Raw genomic sequence first — 22,555 nt, forward strand, 5'->3', positions numbered from 1 at the left:
AATTGGTTCTAAAACAAATTTATAGTCACGCGTGTCGTGGGGAAGGGGTTCGGAAATGGAATAGTGGAGCTTCAGCCTTCCAACTAAACGACGAACGTGTTTTTTTATTTTTTTTCCGGCTTTATTTCTAAACAAATAAACGATATGTCGTTTAATTATACCCGTATTCAGGCTTACTAAAATGGCGAAGGGAATGAATGGGCTGGGATGGTCCAGTTTTGGTTGCTTTGTCTGCTCGAGGAAGATAATATTATGCATTTTATTTGTACCTACAATTGAGTTGGAGGTTGTGTTTGTTTGGAATGATAATATTTTCTAATATTTCAATGTTATACTTGTTTGAGTAGGACTGAAAATATTTGTCAATGGAAAACAACATATTTCAATGTTATACTTGTTTGAGTAGGACTGAAAATATTTGTCAATGGAAAACAACATGATTGGTCAACGAAAAAATTCTATAATCTGATTTGTCAACAGAAATAAGATGGTTGAAGGGTAAATTAAATCCCTTTTAGGAGCTTCGTCTGAAAAATGAGAAAAGATAAAAAAAAAATCTGTGAAAATTAGTGAAATAATTCGTAAATAGTAGTGAAATGATTTTTTTTTATAGTAAATCACTTTCATTCAATGAGAAGAAAACATTACAAATGAAAATCTATCCAAAGAACTTGAGAAATGAAGGCTGGACTAGAATTCCTTCTCCCAATAATGTTATCTACATTCCAAGCATGCTTTGCAAGTCTATATGCAGCTCTATTGCCTAGGCGCCTCACATGTTGCACAATGCATCGTGGGATCTTCTGCATCAGTTTTTTAATTTCTTGTATTAGGTTGCTCAGAAAAGAGAAAGATTATCCATTAGCTTATAACTCCTTCACCATAAGTAAAGAATCACTCTCCTCAATCAGATCATTCAACCCCATAGGAAGACATGGTTGAAGCCCTCTAAAAATAGCCAGCAGTTCAATCTCTGTAGGATTTGTAACTTCATTTTCCTTTTTGTTAGCAGCCATCACAACTTCACCCTTGGCATCTCTAAGAATAATGCCCACCCCTGCTCTACATTGACCATGAAAAATAGCCCCATCGACATTTAGTTTCATTGATCCTAAAGGTGGATAAGCCCAACAGCATTTTAGGGGAGTTAGATGCTTTTATCTACCTTTAAACTCTTTATAATCTTTTTGTAGAGATAGTGCATATGTCACCACTTACTCTGAAAAAGAGTTCTTTATCTTCATGAAACTTCTCATTTCTCCAGTACCTCATTCCCCATGCAATGAGAAAAAACTTTTCTAACTCCTCTTGTATACTGGTTTTCATCACTTCCTACACTAACTCCTCAAACTTTCCTCTAAATCTAGCTGGGGGCAAACAGTTTAGTTGTTTCTTCCAACACTCTCTAATGGAAAGGTAAAACTAAAGTGCATGACCCATATCTTCCACTTCCTCCCTACAGAAAACACAGTCATCCTTTATAACCACCTTCCTGGTTTTTAAATTGTGCAAAGTTGGCAGGCCATTTTTACAAACTCGCCATGCAAAAACTCTCACCTTATTAGGTAATTGTAACTTCCAAAACTTCCTCCATATACTTTTTTGAAGTTATGCATTTGAGCTCTCACATTCATCTCTGGTTTTTTTAATAGCATGAAAAAATTTATAGGCACTTTTTACACTATATTGACACCATCATTTTCATTTTCATGCTCCTATATTAATTTATCCTCTCAATCCCCTGGTGCTAAAATGATTTAAAACTTTTGCAGCAGCTCTTGGTGGCAGCAATCTTCTAACTTTCTTTACATTCCACCACTTTGTAGTTTGATCAATTAAACATTCAACTTTCTCCTCATTCAACTGAATGTTGATCTCATTATTGCATGCTAAAATAACTTTGTTTTCTGGTATCCAGTTATCTATCTAGACATTTATAGTATTCACTTTCCCTAGCCTCCATCTACAACCTTTCAACAGACCCTTAATTATCTCTCATATGCCTCCCCATACATAGCATGGTTTTGCACCTATGTTTTCATCACAGAAACTTGAGTCAGGAAAATACTTTGCTTTGAACATGTTATGCATCAAAGTAGACTCCTCATTCATAATTCTTCATCCATGTTTAGCTAGTAGAGCCATATTAAAAGTCTTCAGGTCCTTGAACTCCATGCCCCTATCACCTTTTGAATCACACATCTTCCTCCAACTTACCCATCTAACATTATTCTCATTTTGTATTTGACCCCACCAAACTTGGCTATCATATTTTCTAGTTCAAAGCAAAAAGTTTTAGGCAACTTGAAACAACTCATTGTATATGTTGGAATAGACATGACTACTGCTTTAATGAGTATTTCACTTTCTCCTGTGAGAGCAATCTTTCCTTCTAGCCTTGTAATTTCTTCCAAACTTTGTGCTTCAAATCTGAGAAAGCTTTAATTTTTTCTCGACCTATCATAGGAGGCAATCCCAAATATTTATCATATTTTTGAAATTGTTGAACACCCCAAAATGCCATAATCACCTCATGCTATGATAGACTGACATTCTTACTGAAAATCATGGAAATTTTATCTCTATTAACATTCTGACAAGAAGCTCTCTCATAATTTTACAGCAACTACTGAATTCTCTGGTTTTCTTGCATATTAGCTCGACAAAAGTGAACACTATCATTTGCAAATAGTAGGTGATTGATTCTTGGAGCCTCCTACAAATTTGAATGCCTATTAATAACTTTGTCTTGTATTGCTTGCTACAGAAGTGAAATTAGACCTTTAGTACATAGTAAGAAAAGATGGGGGAAAGTGGCCTCCTTGTCTTAAACCTCTAGAATGTTTCAATTTTTAGTTATCTATTAATCATAATAGAAAAATAGACAGTATTGACACACCTCATAACAAGTCTTACCCACTTTTCATGAAAACCCATATTTCTCACAACTAAGTCCAAAAACTCCTACTTAACTCTGTCATACGCTTTGCTCATATCAATTTTTAAATACATGTATCAAGCTTTACCAATTCTCTTTTGTCTTAGGAAATTCATCACTTCATAGGCTACCAGAATGTTATAAAAAATAAGTCTACCCGAGACAAAAACACTTTTTGGGCATAAAATAACATTGGGTAGAATAGTTTTAAGTTTGTTAGCTAACACCTTTGAGATCAGCGTATAAATCACATTACAAAGATTTATAGACCTATAATAAGCCACTACCTTAGGCTTCTTCTTTTTGGGAATCAAAATAATAAAAGTATGATTAATGGCCTGTGGGAACTTACCATGATTCAAAGCATTTAGAATAGTTTTGCTCACATCCTTTCCAACTATTCCTCAGTATTTTTGAAAAAATATTGGTACCATACCATCTAGGCCAGGGTGCCTTTTGGGACTCATTTGTTACAAAACCAATAAAACTTTATCTTATGTAAAAACCTGTGTAAGAGTCTGATTCATTTCTGCAATTATTCTTCCAACAAGTCCTTCCAAAAAAGCCATATCCCTTCTCTGAGCTGAAGATGTGAATAGATTTCTGAAGTATTCCAAAATAACCTTATCTCTGGCTTCCTCCACCTGCCATTGTCTTGCTCCATCTCTTGCCCCTTTAATCAGATTCTTCTTCCTTCTTTGAGAGGTTTTGTTGGGAAAAAAAATTATGTTTTGGACCTCTTCTTTAAGCCAAAGAGTTTTCGATCTTTGCCTCCATAGAACTTCCTTTCTTTGCAACCATATCTGATCTTCAACTCTAGCTTCTCTATGCTCCTTAATCCTTTGGCACATAGGATCAAGAATATGCAGCTGCTTTAGTTTATCTCTTAATTATTGCAGATTCTTTCTTACATTGCCAAAATATTTCCTATTCCACACCTCTAATTTTTCACTGCACCTTGTGATCTGGCTCATCACAGTTCTTAGATCCTTATTACCTGAAGCACCATGCCATGCCTCATTAATGACTCTTTGACAATTTGGAAATTCTATCCACATGACTTCAAATCTGGAAATTATTTTGCCTCCACCATTGTAGCTATCCCCATTTAAGTTCAGAAGGATGGGAAGATGATCAGAGTGAGCTACTACTTCATGGCTGACAGTTGGATTTTGAAACAAGGAGCACCATTTCCAATTTGCTAAGCATCAATCGAGCCTTTCACTTATACTATATAGACCATCTCTCCTATTACACCATATAAAGGGAGCTCCCCTATAACCCAAATTGTGCATTTCATAGTCATCCAACACTGCTCGAAAAGCAACTAACTGTTTTTCAGGTCTAGCTCTCCCTCCTCTCTTCTCGTGGTTACTCAAAATTTCATTAAAATCACCAAGCATGATCACTAGGCACTTTTAAAACTCTAATAAGAGACCACATTTCATGTCTTTTTTATGAGTCAGGATGGCCATAAATCCCTGTTAAAAACCATCCATTAAGATCTTCACCTTCTTCTTTTACTCTTGCATGTATATGGAATTTGGAAAAACTTATAACAGTGACCACTATATCTTTCTTCCAAAGTAAAGCAATACCCCAACTTCTTCTTCACTACTTATAGCCATACAACACTCATGCCCCAACCAAAATTTAATTCTCTCTATTCTTTTATCAACTAGCTTTGTTTTTTGAAAAAACAGTACATCGGGAACTTCCTTCCTGACTAAGTCACGAAGCGCTTGAATTCCATGTGGGTTCCCAAGCCCACAGGAATTCAAACTTAAGAGTTTTATTGGTTTCGGCAAAGTTGATGACCAACCTCTACCGATAACAATCTGTTAGAAATAATGGCATCCTCCTCTACAAGCACATAGGAGGAAAGCACCCCTCCCTTGGTTCTACTCTTCTTAGCCATGTGGGCCTGAGAATGTAGCCCACTCCAATCCTCCAAAACTCTCTTTTTTCCTATCTCTTTTGAAAGTGAGGTAGAAAACATATCTTTCCCTCTAGCCCTTTTCTTCTAGCTTCCACTGGTTTTTGTACCATGAGGATGTTGTTGGTCCATGCTGCCTTGGAGATGGGCAGCACCCCTCACAAGTGTCTTGCAATTCCATAAAGATCTTCTAGGCCTAACTTCCAGGTACTGATATTAGAAATGGGCTAGAATTATTGGGTCTCTTATATAAGAGCTCAGTTTGTTGTTGTCCTTCCATATAAGAGTCTCGTCCCATATCGCTCAATATCGTATCTGTCTAAACCTCATTTCCCTCTACAACCTCCTAGAAAGCCGCTTTAGTTTGCTCACATTCTCTAACTGCTGATTGGGAGTCAATTCCATTGTGAAAACTACCTTTTCTACCCTCATTCATCCTTGCAGTTACCTTGTGAACTTACCTCATTCAAATATTCCTTCATTTTCTGTATCCACAGTCGAGGATTTGCCAAAATTCATCCTTATTCTTCTGTCAATCTTTTTCCAATGATCCTCCCACATTTTCGTCCCTCCATCGATATTGCTTCCCCAGTATGATTTTCCCACCGTTTCCTTCCACTTTGTTATGCTCAAAGCCACAACCCAAACTGAGCAATCTCTCCTTCTTGATGGCCAATCCGTGGACAACTGTTGCCTTCATGAAGAATTCGACCACACTTGAAATAAAAGCGCAACAATATTTCATACTTCAAAGGAATCCAGAATTTTGAGTCGTTGATTGTCACTGTACGCCCTCGTGCTATTGGTTTGGTCAAGTCCAACAAAATTTTCACCCTATGAAAGTGCCCCACCTCACATCATCATCTACTTTCACTTCCTCCACCACATCGAGTTATATTCCAATTTTTTCTCCACATTCATGGTTCATGCTTGCTAAAGGCATATTGTGCATTTGGACCCACAGCGAAACTTTATCAAATTTCATCGTGCTAGGTTAAACATAGCCATCGAAAAAATTAATAACAGAAAGGCTGTCAAAAAACCATGGACGATCCTACTCCACTCTCTTCTGATCCGCATAAGTGGCAAAAGTGACAATAAAGACATTGCTTTGAAAATTGCTTGTTTACTTACTCTCCAAATTTTTGTCATTGTTGATTCAACAATGATCTTTCCTATCAATCTTTTAATAGAGACTTTCCCTATCAAAGACCTCTTACCTTTACGTTGAACTTCTTCTGTGGCTTCCTTTTCTAATTCGATTGCCTCATCCTCATCCTCATCCTCTGTGAGTTTTAAATAACCCTACATCTCTTCAATCCTCTCCATCATTGCCACTAGAAAGTAACGTTGTTTTCTACCTCCAACAGTAGACTTTGATAATTTTTACACCACCTCTGTTTTCTTCCTCGAGAGAAAAAGAGAGGAGACTCATCCAATAGTAGTGTAATGATTTGAGTTAAAAATATTTTATTGAAATTTGAGAAATGAGAGAAAAAAGTTAAATAAAAATATTATAAAGTTAAAATATTATTTTTTAAAGTTATTTTTGTTTTAGAATTTGAAAAAGTTGAATCGATTTTTGTATTTTAGTTAGAAGTTTAATAAAGTTGTAATGATTCGATAAAAAAAATTAAAGATTTAAAATTGAAAACTGTTTGTGTTTAAGTGATATTTAGAAAGAAAATTATTAAAAAATTTGAAATAAAATGATATAAAATGTGTTCCCAAACCAGCCCTAACTTATTTTTTCCATCTCTTTTTGAACTGTATGGAATCTACGGATCTCAAAAGTACTCATAATTCATCATCTATTTGTAAACATGCGAATAACATCATTCTTCTCTCCAAAAGTATTACAGCACACTTCAACATCTTCAAGAACCTAAGTTGTAAATCCTTGTTTCTATGGGGCGAGGTAATTAGAGAAGTTGATTTCTGCATGATAACTAGTGAGCGGCTGAAACACGTCTTCTAACAAAAATGGAAAACGGAAAAAGTTAGCATCAAAGTAAATCATCTTTTGACACTTTCATAAATTGTGTTTTTCTTAGGGTAATGTTATACCAATCTAAAAAATTCATGGAAACCTAAAATTTTTTTTAAAATATCTTTTTAAACCTCTTAAATATTTTAATAAAGAAAATTTACAACCTTATTGGGCCGTAACGGGAACTAATCCTTTTGAACTAAGTTGGGCTTGCCGCATTGGGCCTCTATCATGGGCCTTCTTCTTACCTACTTGCCCAGCTTAGTATATTTTGTACTCTTTAACTAGAGTTTAGGTCAGTTGGTAGGAATTTGCATTTTTTAGAGCTTTTGTCCGAATCTTTAGTCCTGGAGCTTTGTTAGACTCCGCACATTTGTTATTCTTTCTTTGGATTTAAAGCATTCATTTGCAGTCACGAGAATACCAATTAAAAGCATTCATAACTTCATCCAAACCGTACAACAAGATTTTTAACTTGAAATAAATAATATCTATTTAGAATAAAAACATAGGTTATTTTAAGTTATTTTATATTTAACAAGAGAAATTATCAAAATACCTCATAATTTTTTCCACTCATTGAAAAATGAATACCAAGCTTATGAACTACATAACAAAGAACATTTATATTTGCAAACCCGTGCGGAGACTCGTGTTACAAAATTTATTTTAGAAGGTATTTTAATTTTAAATTTCTCTACCAAATTGAATGCTATATATCATGTCAAAAGTATAAAATATGTGTTATGCTATATTAGTTTACACGTAGAAAGACTCCATGGTTGAAGATAGTCTATTTTCCTTCTAAATCCCCTTTTTATTAAGGCCTCCTGAGTGACTGGTCTGAAACTTAATTTTATGTCACTTTCATCTTTGCGTGTCTAACTCGCTTTCCTTACTTTTCTTCTTTTGCATTTCAATTCTCTCTTTTTCTCTAACACCTTACTTTTCCTTTTTGTCTAGTCTCCTTCCTTCATTTTCTCACTTACCTTCTAATGATGACTTTTTGATGAGTCGAGTTTGATAAATCTCAACCTACTATTTTTATCCCCTTCAATATAATGATACCTACTGTCCTAGAGTGAGAATGAAAGACTTTTTACCACATCATACTAATATTTCAAGTGATTGCAAAGACCATGATTTCCAACTGCTGGCTATGGCTTTACCTCTTCCATGCATGACACTTTGAAAACGATATGTTTTTCCTCTAATTCATTTTCTTCTTCACTGCTTTCACAAATTAGGTGTCATTTGAATTATTAATATGGTAAGTTAACTTTTTTGGAATTTTTTAAAATAAAAATTTTATGTGCAGTCATTTTTATATATTCTTTTGCTCACTCTATTGATGTGACTACCTGCATATTAAAAATAATTAACACAGTCAATCACATAAGTGTAATACACAAAAAATATACAAAAATGATTATACGTATAATTACTCTTTTAAAAACAATTGGAGAGGCATATTATATTGGATCTTGTAAATTGGGTGGAAATGATGAAAAGTTGTTTTTATCCAAGTTGTTGAGTTTTAACATGCTACCTCAAGAAAATCGAAATGGGAAAAAACAATGTTGTACCCTTCACATATGTAGATTCTGCCAAAAATCTACTGACCATCAACATGGGGGAAGAAGGTTCCTACCACAACCAGGTCATTTCAAACAGGGAACTGATTCTTTCTTTGGGTTAATTAAATGATGTTTGTAGTAAGATGTGGGCAGTTCAATTAACTAGCTCCAACTCAACCAAGGTTTAATGGTTACCAGTCTACTTACTAATCCAAAAGTACTAAGACTATTACACATTTTATAACATTGTTTTAGTTTGATGTTGACGACGATTCACTTTGTTAACACGAACTAGAAGTAATCTTTTCCACTCGTCTACTAATATTGATATGGTGTTCATACATAGTAATAACATCTTTTATAATTCAAGCTTGTAGCATGATGCGTTATTTGATACTAACCGCTACGAATTTAATCATTGATCCAGTAATCTCAAGAATGTTAAGTAATATCTTAACCCTTAAAATCGTAACATTTCACGAATGATGCTTTTTCAATGAATAGAAGACATAATTCAAATTTAGTTTCTTGAAACTCATTTGAATTCGAAGAGTTAGAGACGCTGACAATCATCAATCATCTTCCATCCATCTAAAAAATGGCAGGAAGACTAGTAGGTTTATAACAATGAACAAGTGCTACATCTTTATATATAAAAAGAGCCTATCTAATGAAAATTTGTTGTTTTAATAGTTTTTTATTATTTTTCTGTTAAAGTTAACATCGTTCATATAAATCCGTATGTTTGTTGCTTTCACAACAATTTGCTTTAAAAGCAAATCGAATCTCAAGAAAGCTGATTACATAATTATTTTTTACAACTTTCCTTTTTTCTTTTATCTAAAGATCCGAAAGGGAGTATGAAGTTCTCGTTAATATTTTTGTGGAGGATTGCTTGCCATTGCAGAGTTTTTCTCTGATTTCCTACCTTCAACCTTAGATCTATTTGTCTCTGTTTCCAGTTAAATTTTTCGGGAAAACTAATATGCAAGAAAAAGATATTTCTTAAAAATTCATTGAAATTGTTAATTTTAAACGATGCAATGTTGATGCAATGTTCGTCTGTCTAAATCTAGCCACCCACAACGTCTCTTCCAGCTATGTCGTAAGCCAACCGTAGCCTTCATCCTAGTTCAACGTAGACCAGCCGTGCCCACACTCTACCTTCTCCATGGTTGGGTCATCAACGAGAACACCTATGTTCTTGCTCAGTAAAAACAGAGCAAAAGCTCCACTCACAGTGCGTTTGATCATCACCAACGTTGCAACGCCGTTCGCCGTTCTGCTCACGTGTTCCTCCCCTCAACACTCGTCTAGTCGAGCCAGCCATCCGAGTGTTCTTCCACCACTCCCACCATCATAAGACTCCAGCCGTATAGCCACCAATTCCGTCGCCTATCTCCCATGGAGTTTCTGTTTCTTGTTCTTCCTTGGGTAAGCCTTCACTACACTATTTTGGTTTTCCTTCTAAGACATTGTCGCTGTAGAGTGAAGATGAGTTTTGGTTGTTTTTAGGTTTACATTTTAGTTGTATTAATTTACTTATATGCCCTTATATTTTGAAAGGTATAGCCGAATAAATGAAGAGTTCTTCTACATACAGGCAAGTTGCACACCATTTTGGGCACCACTTGCTGACGTAGCAGGCGAAATTATTTAAAAAAAAAAAAACATAGAAGAAGAGGGAAACGAAATCAGAACATGCTTAAGCCATTTTCATCTCTGCGACCACCTCATCCATGGATCTCCTCCACCATTTTCATCTCTTCTCGCCAACTCCTTTCTCAGTTTCTCTATTTTCATCTCACGTTGAACCAGAAATCACCTCCACGCATCAACCGAGCATATCATCGAGCACCAAATCCATGGCCAAAAGCCACCATGAACTGTAAGATCACCACCCTCTCCTCTCACATTAGCCTTGCAAACCACCCAACCACTGTTGTAACCACCGTATCCAACCCATGTGAACCACGGATCAAGCACCCAAAAGTTCCCTACTTTAGAAACCCACAAAACTGACACAGCCACTCCTCACACACACAGCCACCATGAGCAGCTCCTAGCGCCTCCATCGTCAGCTTCTAGCCCCATCGAGCACTGCCACGAAGTCGCTTTGGCCAACCCCTTCCTCCTCCCGTTGAACCGAAATCCATAGCTCATCCATAAATCCACATATACACACGAAAACGCACGGGCTCAACTCTGTTTTCTCAACCGAAACAGAGCATGGTTGTGCTCTCAACCTATTGCACGGCGGAGGCCTAGCGACGTCGCCACCCCCAACGCCATTGTCAGCCCGATTAATGTGGTTTGCTACTGTTGGCTGGGAAAACGAAGACTAAAAGGGTAAGGGTTTCGATGGAGGAGGAGATCGGACTGGTTTGGCACTTGAGAATTGAAATGTCGATGGTCTGCCACTGGAAGAAGAAGATTTTGGTGGAAAGGAGAATGAATTTTGCATTTGATGAAGACCAAGGTCACTTCTCGCTCCAAATGATGCTGTGCAACTCTATCAATGAAACGCACCGTTTCATTTGACAGGTCAGCAATGGTGCGCCGAGTGGTACGCAGGGCGCCTGTAACTAGACTTTTTCATAAATGAATGGTGTTTTTTGGGGGTTTCAAGTTCTGTTGGCCTTATTTTAATTAGACTTTGTTTTAAATCAGGGTGGGTTGAGTGGTTATAATTCAAAAACTATAAGAACATTTTTATGGGCCTGGTTTGATATTGTTACATAAACCTTATATTTTTAAGCTAAAATATTAAAGTTATTTAGTTATATGATTTAGTATTAATAAATCAGAAATAATTCAGGACCCAAAAAGTGCATCGAAAGTTTTTTTTTTTATTACTTAATGATTAAGGAAGTGTTTTTTTAGTGATATTGTGAATTTTAAAAAAAATATTTAAGAATATAAAAAAATGAAAGAAAAAAAATCAAAAAAACAGTGTTTGGTGGCAATTTGGGCCACATCCTTCGGTGGATGTAGCAGGACTCCAAATAAATTTAATTTACCTCTTGAGTCTAATAAAACAAATCTTTTTGTTTTCTAATATATCAAAACATGTAATTATTAAAGTTCACTAACTTATCATTATCCAAAAATATTTCTAATTTTTTTTATGCATTAATTAATTTTTTTGTTAAAAATAATATTTTTTTAATTAAAATTCTTGTCTCACTTAATTAGATAAATGTACTTTACACGTTACTCCAACCTAATATATATATATATATATATATTGGGGCCTACCACATGGCATGGCAAACCATATCTTCCTGACATGGTTTTTGAAAAGCAATGCTGGCACAGCCCATGTGAGTGACGTATAAAATAATATAGAATATGCTTCCTTTCCTACTAATATTATTGTCATCCTTGCATTGACAGCCCATTGCTTTGCCAAAGTACTTGATATTTCTGTCACCTTATATGGCTTATTGCTGTTTTCCCGCGTCAATGAACTATATATGTCTGGCGTTGTGTATGAAAAGTTATATTTATAAGTTGACGTGAATGACACATTTTCTACAAGAGTTTTATTACATATAAGTAAAGTCACGCACTAATTTGTATATCAATATTGATTCTTTCATACTTAAAATTTAAATTAACACTGTTTTCAATAAAATTTACTTTTTGACCAATTACATTAAATTGGTGCGCAGATTAGTGCATAATTGTGCTTGTAATTAATTTTTTCATTTCTACAATGCTGATATGACACGATGATCTATTTGTATAAGAAATTTAAATTTTATTTATTTTATTAATTAAATCTTATCATACCAATTATACGGAGGATGTGTCTTCGATCTCAACTAGATAGAATGAATTTGAAATCATGAAACATGGTTTATTTTTAAAAGAAATTTTACATAAAAGTCTTATACCACATATTTCTACTAAATCAATATGTTCTATCTAAATGTTTAAATACGTATGCATTTAAATAAAAGAATAAAAATTTTAAAAAAAAAATCATATATTAATTTGATGAAAGTGTGTGGTGTAAAGCTTACTTGCCGTATTTTTCTTTTTTAAATCTCTAATAATGGTCCTAAGCTTCTTTCTATGACAACAACCTAACTGTAGGGGTCCATGTAGCCACTATTGTCTAAAGGAATTTATCATAATGATAGGCTTACTACTTTCTTATTACTCTATAGTAATGTATTTGAAATTTTTATTTTTTTATTATTTTCTTTTAACTATTTTTTAATATCCTTAATCATTAAAAAAAACAAAAAAAAAATATATGCAACTTCACTAATAGTCACTTCTTTAACCATTAAGTAAAAATAAAATAAAATAAAATAAAATAAAATGAATAATAAAAGAGTAGTAAGAGGTAGTAAGCCTATCATTATCCACCTTGAATATACTTAACAGATCCACGTGGGTATTCCTTAAGAGCAAAGGAAGTTTAATTTTTTGCGAAATTAATATTAATTACTAACCATAACAAGCATGTAGGCATCAAATTATTACTTACTTTGTATGCTCCATCAAACTGCCCTTATTCTGTACCATTGTTTATTATGTACAAAGAAGTTCCTTTTATTCCCCCTCTACCCTCTCTATTTTGTTTCCTTCCTTTTGATACAAGAAACAATCTTACATCCAAAAAGGAAATAAAATAAAATAAAATAAAATAAAAATCAACCAATTAAGTGATATATTGTGCTAATATATAGATGACAATCAAAGGATTAATGGAGTAAGAATTTATCTTTTAGTGTCATGCTAATATTATAATAACTAAATATTAATTTCATGATGAGTAGTTCTACTTATAAGCTGACGTGGAAAATATACACATTCCACATTGTTGACATGACATGATTTAATTTTAAATAGGTTTAAATTTCTCCTACTGATCAAGTTCTACCATGTTAGCAACATGAAAGATGTATTTTACATACCATTTTTCAAATATAATTTTTCTTCCATTATATATTTCATCAAAAGGAATAACAAAAGCACCCTAAGAGCATTAGCGTTGGTTTCATAAAAACAATATTCAAAATTTGATGAAAAATACATGTTTTTCATAAATTTAAAACCTTCTTAACGATAACTCCACATTGGATTAATCATTGAATTAGTCAAAATAATAATATAATATTATTTTTTAATAATATTATTATTCATTTATTTTTTTCATATTTTACAATTACACTAACTATATATTAATTAATAATTTAATTTGATACTTAAATTATTGTTTCCCAATATAAATATACTGTAACTCAAAGTTAAGAAACAATAATTTAAGTAAATAAAACAATGGTTATAGATTGGTGTAAATGAAAATGCTGTTCATTAATTATGTAATTTAATTAAAATTTGGCTACTACTCTCCAATAATTTGTGGGCCGAAATTGGGGAAGAAGTTAAAAGAACCAAACAAAAAGAAGAGCTGTCCTCCATGCAAGGACCCAAACGTTACTGTTAAGATTGATGGCAAATGACGAAGGTTTAAAACATAAAAAATAATTAATTTTTTAAAATTTTAAAATAAAAAATTATATTTTAATTTTATAATATTTTTCCACTCAAATAATTTCACAACTATTCATAAATTATTTTAATATTATTTATAAATTATCTCATTTCATTTTTGAAAAAATGGAAACTAACCCACACCGGCCAGTGGCCAGCTTACTTCCATTTCCCCCCTCAGTCCACTCTGTCTCTCTGCCCACCATCGGCGCATCACATCTCATCCCCCCAATAGAATCTATGCTACCTGTAAATAATAACAAACCCCATCTAACGGTCTCTCCCTCTGAAAATACAAAAACAAACTTAATTTGGACAATAAATTCAAAAAATAAAATAATTCTGTGGCCTTAAGGTTTCTCTCAGTAACCCCACCTCCTCCTTCTCCATTTGTAATTTCTCTCTCTTTCTCTCAATGTTTTTCTTACTCTGTCCACGGTGATCTGATGAAGAGGGAGTGATAGTGAAGAGGAGTCTCTTTTAGCCGAAAATCTGAAGCTTTGTTTTTTTTTTTTTTTGGGTTCTTTTGTGGATGTTTTTGGCGTATTCGAAAGCGCAGGTTCGGAGGGATTAAAGAAAATAGATTTGGTTTGAGAGAGAGAGAGAGAGAGAGAGAGAGAGAGAGAGAGAGAGAGAGAGAGAGAGGGGCAGCGACAATGCCTGCAATGGAGGATTTCGACTCGTTCCTCTTCTCTCTAAGCAGAGCTTTCTGTGGTCCTCTTGCTGTTTACTTTCAGATCCAGGTTTGTTTCTCTCTTCCCTTCGCACTTGCGCTTTGTGTGTTTAATTCAGATCTGTAAGTGTTTTGGCTGTCGACAAATTTGTTGAAGGGGAAAGGGATGGGAAATTGTGATTCGTGTCTTCTTTTCCTGGATTTTCTGTCTGGAATAGAGTCATATCGCTTTGTTTGGCTGGTTTCGTACGTTTTCTTCCTTTTCTTTCTAAACAATTACAATCTAATATTCACTTCTTTTATTACTTATGTTTCCTACATTTTCTCGGCAACCAAACGGAAGACTAGTTTTTTCTTTTAATCTTTCCCCTTATTTTTAATTGGCTGAGCCGTGGTTTTCCGGAAGATTAAAGTTGATTTTTTCTCTTTTTCTTTATTATGAGACCGAAAATATCCTTCTTGGTTTATCATTTGGCATAAAAGAATTTTAATTTCTTTTTCGAAAACAGTAGAACTTTTCATTATGCTAGTCCGAGATATGGATGGCTCATTTTCTAGCTAAAGACAGGAAAATAGGAAATGAATGCCTTTTATGCCCTTTGATAAAGATATTGGTGTCAATTTAAATTGGGTTATTACCACGACAATGTGTCTCCAATATAACTTTGACAGTTAAATTAGGTGAAGATGTCAAAATATTTTTTTTTCAAAGTATCATAACTCAACATTTAGAGATAAATGTATCTGCTGTCTGTGGCGACTCCTTGAAATCATAAGGTATTGCTTCATAGTTCTCAATAACTGTAGTGTTTCTCTAAACCGAAAGACAAGAGTCCTTGTTAGTGGAAATGTATTTATAAGGAGATAGAAACTGTACTCCCAGATTATAAAATGCTTTCTCAAGATTAAGCCTTAAATTTATTCAACTGAACTGAGAACAATTCCTTAAGTGGTAGATGGAATTAGACTAGTGACAAAAAGGCTACTGCAAAGAACAATGTTTTGCATAGTTGCATATATTAATCTAGTTTGTCTAGTTCCATCACTGGCATTTCAGCAAAGAATACAATTTGTACTAGCATTGAGAATTAAATTCCTTGTTACTACAATATTAATTGGGGAACAGAATCGGGTATTAAATTCCTTGTTGCTATTATATCCATTGGAGAACTGGTTATCTAAATAACATGGGGTTTGTAATGTGGCAGTTCATCCCCCATCTGTTTCTTTAAGATAAACTTATCAAGTTCATTGCGTATTGACTTGTATCCATTTTTTTTTTTTTATTTATTTATTTATTTTTTTTATGTAGGGATGCTTAATCTGCTTAACTCTTGCTATTGGATGGGCTTTTGCAGCTTATGTCAGGTATCAAAATGCTATGGATTGAGTTTACTGATAAATTGAGTGACATGACGTCTTTGCTTTAATCCTTCTAATAATCTTTAGTATAAATAACTCAAAGTTTCTATTTGAGCTATCTCCAACATCCTCTTCTTTCTCACAGGAATAGGGAGATCAACCAAATGAAAGATAGTATGCGGCGTGGCAATAGCTTTGCTTTTCTTTATCACGATATTAATGAACTTGAGCACGCTAAACAGGTCAATCTGCCCAGAGTGTCAGTTGTTATGCCTTTAAAGGGTTTTGGAGAGCACAATCTACACAATTGGAGAAGTCAGGTGAAGAATTATTCATTGCATTTTTAGCATGTGCTTTTAATTAAATGGGAAATTGCTACAGATTTCAAATGGTATCAGTTTCCATGATTTCCTTGTATATCGGTCTAGCTCTTGACTAGGGATTCTCTCTTGTATACATATTGTGTACTTAGGCAATCCTATTTTCCTTATTAATATCAATGCTATTTTTACCGAATAAAATAATAAAAAATAAGCAAATGCATTTTTTTTTTCAAAAAAAGGGGAAAGAAATCAAGATATGTAAATATAAAAATTTTATACCTTTCCCCCCCACAAACTATCACTCCCTTCTTAGTTTGCATCCTAAACTACAGAGAGTTTCAATTTGCACCTAAAACTGCCAATAGGTTCACATTGCACTCTCAATTGAATTATTATCTCTATACTCTTTGTATTTTATGGTGCAAAGTGAAAAAGGGACAGTAATTTGTGGGTAAAAAGTGCAATTATCTCATAGATATGTGCATAGCTATGTATTTATACATATGTCCTATTGTCACTGTTGACCATGTCGACCAGATTATTTAACATCAATTTTTTTTGGAGCTGATACTTGGGCATTTGAATCATGTTTCAGATTTTCTAATTCTTTTCTTACTTAATAATTACGCTTCAAATCCTCATACTTATTTTACATTTACATTGAACCTTTCCCCCTCTAATTGCATACATTTATACTTGTCTGAAGAGTTCACATGGTTCTGTCTCATGAATGGATACAGGTAACTTCCCTTTATGGCGGTCCTGTAGAATTTCTTTTTGTGGTGGAAAGTATAGAAGACCCTGCTTACAATGCTGTATCTTTGTTAATATCAGATTTTAAGGTATTTATTTCACGAACTTTATTTACTTCTCTCTTTACATATGCTCTGGCTATATTGAGAAGATACAGCTAGAAGCCTCGAGTACTCTGTGATTGGTTCTGAATGCCAAAAAGACTGATGTCAAAAGGAAAACCTTGTCTTTTAATATCTTTAATGAAAACATGGACGCATAATCAACTCATTTGAGCTACTTTACCATGGCTATCCTTCCTCACTTGTATTCACGTTTTATGTGCACAGGAAGAAGTTGATGCTAAGGTTATTGTAGCTGGTTTGTCCACAACTTGTAGTCAGAAAATTCACAATCAATTGGTATGTAATATGGTCTTTGCCAATGTACTGATTACTAAAATAATCTTAAGAACTATATGATTTGAGAATTTACTGTTCCTAGAACCATATATTTTGTAAGCGCTAGTCATATATATAATATAATGCTATTGTGCAGGTTGGTGTGAAGAAAATGCATAATGAGAGCAAATATGTATTATTTTTGGATGATGATGTTAGGCTGCACCCTGGTACAATTGGAGCTCTCACCGCTGAGATGGAAAAAAATCCTGATGTATGATAACTACCAAACATTCTGTATTCTAATTCCTTAGGATTTTATTTTATTTACATTATATCTTTAAGGTGAATGCTTTTCATGCTTATAAGACATTATCTGAACTGTGGACTTTGAGATGTTCTTAACTTCATTTGTATTTGATTACAGATATTTATTCAAACTGGATACCCTCTGGATTTACCTTCCGGAAGTTTAGGGAGTTACTGCATATATGAATATCATATGGTAAAGCGCAATCTATGAGTTTATCATTTATTTGTTCTTTTTCCCAAGCTTCTTAATGCATGCGTACAAATATGTTTCGTCCTGTTTGATACTTCAGGGTAGGGTTTCCTTTACTTCCAACCTGGCAGTACGTTTAACCAGAAAATATTAGTTGTAAAAGCTACAGCCTGGGTTTGCCTAGGGTTCCTCACAAAAAGAAAAAGATATTGCTAGGATTATTTGCATATCTAGAAATTTCTGTTATGTTAACGTTTGTAAGATGCTTTCATTTTTTTAATCTCTTCATTGTTTACTACATGTTAGGTAGATTGGTCCTGTGTTTGAGTTCTTTGACCTACCCTGTGTGTGCTTGGGCACATTTGTGTGGGGGTATGCTTAAATAAATTGTTAAAAAACTCTCTAATGAATAACTGTTCATAAACATATATGTAACAGGAATATGTTTAGATTGATCGAAAAGACTTCACGGTAATCTGTCCCAGAAACTATATCAAAACTAGGTCCTTTGTCTCTTGTGAATTTTAAGTAACAAGAGAATAAACAAATATGTGATCATGAGTGTTTTCCTGGAAATTTCAAAGCACTAAGAATTTGTGATGCAACAATTTGATGAGTGAACTATATGTTTTTGAATTTCAAATGCAATGAGAACAGAGTTCTATCAAGGATCAGTTTTTGTCTCCAGGGGGTTTTCTTGAATTTTTATCATAACTACTGGGATAGAGATCTGTTTATTGTAGTTGATTTTAGTTGCTTAGAATAGAATTTTGGAATGTTAATGGTTTCCTTATTGTTAGCTAACAATTAACAATTCTCCAGTAGTGGGGTGGTATAGATGACAATCTAATTGTTAGCTTTCCTTATTGGGGGTTATCAATTTTTGTATCCTTCAGATTGTGTATATGTGAAAATTGATTTCCCTCCCTAATTCACAGCCTTGTTCAATGGGATTTGCTACTGGTGGAAAAACATTCTTTCTCTGGGGAGGGTGCATGATGGTAAACAAATACTACCTTCTCTATTGCTACCGTATTTACATAATTTAGATGTTCTAATTTTTTTCAATTTTTGCAGATGCATGCTGATGATTTTAGATTTGACCGCTTTGGTGTGCTCTCGGGACTTCGAGATGGTGGATACTCTGATGATATGACTCTTGCAGCTATAGCTGGTAATGAACCCATCATTATTATTATTTTTTTCTTGCAAGCCATTTTGGAGACTCAGAAGCTTTCATCTACACAGAGCACTGCTTTCTGCCATTATACGCTAAGATTTCTTATTTATAAAATGCTAGTGAACCTTTGGGCATGTTTGGTTTCTAGATTTTTGAGAAAATTAAGAGAATTTTAGAGAAATTTTTTAGATGTGTTGCCTTTTGGGTCTCTTGAAAAGAGAATTTTGAATACTTTTTTTGAAATATGTTTTGTATTGGGGTTTGTGAAAGTGAATGGTAGAGGTGAAAAGTTGTTTGAATATAATTGTTTAAGAGTAGTTTTTGTTTTGATTTTTGTAAAGGTTGCCTTGACTTTTGTATTTGAATAATGATTGGATGAAAGGTTCAAAAGTTGGAATAGAGTATTTTTTTGAGATTCGAAGATGTTTGGTTTGATTTTGAAAATTGTTTTGAGAAATTTTGAAAAAATGCCCTTAACCAAACTAGGCCTTTGTTTCTACCAACTTTGCACGTGTGAGATCACTAAATGAAAGTTTCAGGTTTTGTAGTGTCTCTGGTTAAATCCTAGGTTTTAATTCCCTATTTAATGTCATATTGGACATTCTGGTCTCTATCAGACATTTTATTCCAAATTTTGCTGTAGATTCTCGACAGGTTGATATGCTATCACTGACAAGTCATTTCATGTCTTGTGCATAATGGATAGTTTTTGGTGGTTGAATATTGAAGTGTTGTGATATTCTTAGCTTTGTTCTCTCCATGAATTTAGTGTGCTTTGACAATGGTGCGAGCCATGGATCTCATCGACTGCAGAGTGTAGCTATATTTATTTTCTATCCAGCATGGTTGAGAGTGGCTTTTTGTTTGTTTTTTTCTGTAATTTTCCCTTCCCAGGAGCTCATAAGAGGCTCATTACATCACCTCCAGTTGCCGTATTTCCTCATCCCCTTGCAAGCGATCTTACTTTCCCAAGGTTTGTGATTGCCGTCTTGTAAACTCACATCTATTGCATTAATTTCTATGTTTTAAATTTTCGCTTCTTGTGTAGGTATTGGAATTACTTGAGGAAGCAAACATTTGTTTTGGAGTCATACACAACAAAGGTTAACTGGATCATGAATCGTGCATTGTTTACTACCCACTGCTATCTGTCATGGGGATTTGTAGCACCATACGTTATGTCTTTGATTCATATCACTGCTGCACTTAGAGTTTACATTAAGGGGTATTCACTCGAGGAAACTACCTTGACTTCTGCTGGTGAGCACACTGCTTTTCCTTTTTAGGTTGGTTGTTGGTATTGATCAGATTAAACAGATTTGTAGGATCCTACCTGTGGTTTTTTTTTTTTTTTTTTTTTTTTGGCACAGATGTTTCATACCATTAATGTGGGGTCAGTTGAGGTAGGATTGCTAGTTTATTCAAGCTATGGAGAAAAGCACCATACTCTTTTATACATGATAGTTGACCGATGAATCTTAGAATTTAGAATTTTATTCAGACTGCCACCATTGCCCACCACCTTTTTTTTTTTTTGGGGGGGGGGGGCCGCGCGTGGGGGAGGTATTTTAGTGTTGTAACCCTGAGGTTTTAGTTTAAAACTCTTACTTTGATAAGATATTTGTGTTAGCAATGAGAAATTCGAGGCAGAGAAGCACACTATTAATGTGAGTTTTAAGTCTATGCGGACAACATTTTCAGTTCTAACAGCTTAATAACTGATATTTTCAGGGTTGTTATTGGTAAGCTGCCTAGCTCTATGCACTGCTATAGAACTTCTTTCAATGTGGAATTTGACAAGGATTGAAGTTCATTTATGCAACATGTTATCTCCTGAGGCACCCCGACTCTCACTTACTTCTTACAACTGGGGTCTTGTAAGTACTTTAAGTCTCTTCTTTCACTTTCAGTGAAAGGACTGGGTAAACTTCTATTACTACATCTATGCCATTACCATTTTCTTGAAGTTGTAAGAGCTCTGTTAGTGCCATGGATACATTGTTTGGATCTTTTTCCAGTTCATCCTTTGCTGCATAGATGCGACTGGAATGACAATTTGACCTGAATGTAGGGTGGGTATATTGAGGGATTTTAGGTTCTGGAAACTTTAACGAGTATTCAAGAAAGATAAGTGTTGCAACCCCCTTTAGATTAATGTAAGATAGTATGTTGAAATATCTAAAAGCGAGAACATTTTACAAAACAATTGCTCCAAGCTGATATTTAGAAGCAATAATTGCTAGTTGGAATACTTTAGAAGGTCTAAATTTTAAGCAAAAACCCAACATAATTTCGATTGCTTGAATTAGGACATCCTGGTTATGGTTGATACGTAGTTACTAATGTAATTGAACTGATTTTTGATTGAGCAGGTATTCATTGCAATGATAGTGGATAACTTTTTATACCCTATTTCTGCAATTCGTTCTCATTTTTCTCAGTCTATCAATTGGTCTGGTATCCGTTATCATTTGAAGAATGGAAAGATATTCAAGGTAAGCTGGCTAAGGTCTTCTGTTGATTACAAAAACATGGTTTTCTTCAATAGAAGTATTATTTCACTTTTGTCTAAATGCCGGGTAATAGACAAAAATGGATTTGCTTAGAGATGAACAATCTTCCCTCTCTCTCACTTTGCCACCCATATATTCTGTGGTTCAGGGATTTTTAATTAAAAATTCTTTACCTGTCGGCTATTTGAAGGGCTTTCCCCTTAAGAACTTGTACAATCCAAAGGGTAAGGAAAGAAATGGAAAAAGGAACATTATAGTTAAAAAAATGAAATAAACCAATTAATTATGATGTCGTTTTTGCCTATTTTCTGAACCGTAAGTGATTTCATGTATACTCTTGCAGATTGAAAGAAGCAGGGATATGGGTCCAGTTTTTACAGACTTGGGAGGAAAGAACTTATATGGGAAGAAGGGAGCTCCTCCCCAAGTCTCGTTCCTCGGTTCATTGGCCAGAACTATAGCTCAGTGGCGCCAGCCGAAGAAATATGACATCTAGAAAAGAAAAATATTGGATCATTTTGCCCACAATTTCAGATTAAGTGGGCAGCAAAGGAATCAGAAGCAAGAATTACTGTGGATACTACTAGGTCTTGTTAGATCTCTTAGTGAATCCACCATTGAATTGATTAAAGTGTTTTGGGAATTTTCGCTTCATTTTTTTTTTTTTAAATTTAGTCTTCCATTCAATCAATTTGATTCTTCAGCATCACCCACCTTGTTTGGGCTGATTCTTTTTGTAATTTATACTTATTTTGTCATGTAATTTTATGAGTTACACAATTCAATTCATAATGTCAGACAATAGAGTTGTGATCCATCCTCTTCTTCTCCATTCAAGGTTGACCATTAAGTTATGCAAACACAAAATTACAGCAAGATCATATCTTCTTCTATGGAGGTTTGCACGTAAAACTTTA

The 22,555-nt window shown here is 34.2% G+C and overlaps 1 protein-coding gene across 1 annotated transcript; it reads left to right on the plus strand.

The window, feature by feature from the left end:
• The first annotated feature begins 14,116 nt into the window (after positions 1-14,116).
• LOC122304676 lies at positions 14,117-22,455 on the plus strand. Its single transcript, XM_043116933.1, has 15 exons — positions 14,117-14,544; positions 14,577-14,695; positions 15,938-15,993; positions 16,133-16,307; positions 17,051-17,152; positions 17,393-17,464; positions 17,601-17,717; positions 17,871-17,948; positions 18,884-18,946; positions 19,023-19,119; positions 20,020-20,098; positions 20,174-20,385; positions 20,857-21,002; positions 21,498-21,620; positions 21,982-22,455. Exons 2-15 carry the CDS (start codon positions 14,609-14,611, stop codon positions 22,132-22,134), a joined length of 1,560 nt encoding a protein of 519 aa, XP_042972867.1. The 5' UTR covers positions 14,117-14,544; positions 14,577-14,608; the 3' UTR covers positions 22,135-22,455.
• Positions 22,456-22,555: the final 100 nt, after the last annotated feature.

Source organism: Carya illinoinensis, chromosome 3 (assembly GCF_018687715.1).
Source record: "Carya illinoinensis cultivar Pawnee chromosome 3, C.illinoinensisPawnee_v1, whole genome shotgun sequence".
In the NCBI taxonomy this organism is placed as follows: domain Eukaryota; kingdom Viridiplantae; phylum Streptophyta; class Magnoliopsida; order Fagales; family Juglandaceae; genus Carya; species Carya illinoinensis.

Excerpts from the sequence above, each read along its gene's own strand:
- LOC122304676 (XM_043116933.1), top strand. The coding sequence starts at position 14,609 with ATGCCTGCAATGGAGGATTTCGACTCGTTCCTCTTCTCTCTAAGCAGA. Across the intron at positions 20,099-20,173 it reads AGCGATCTTACTTTCCCAAG|GTATTGGAATTACTTGAGGA; the intron begins GTTTGTGATTGC and ends CTTCTTGTGTAG. Across the intron at positions 20,386-20,856 it reads AACTACCTTGACTTCTGCTG|GGTTGTTATTGGTAAGCTGC; the intron begins GTGAGCACACTG and ends TGATATTTTCAG.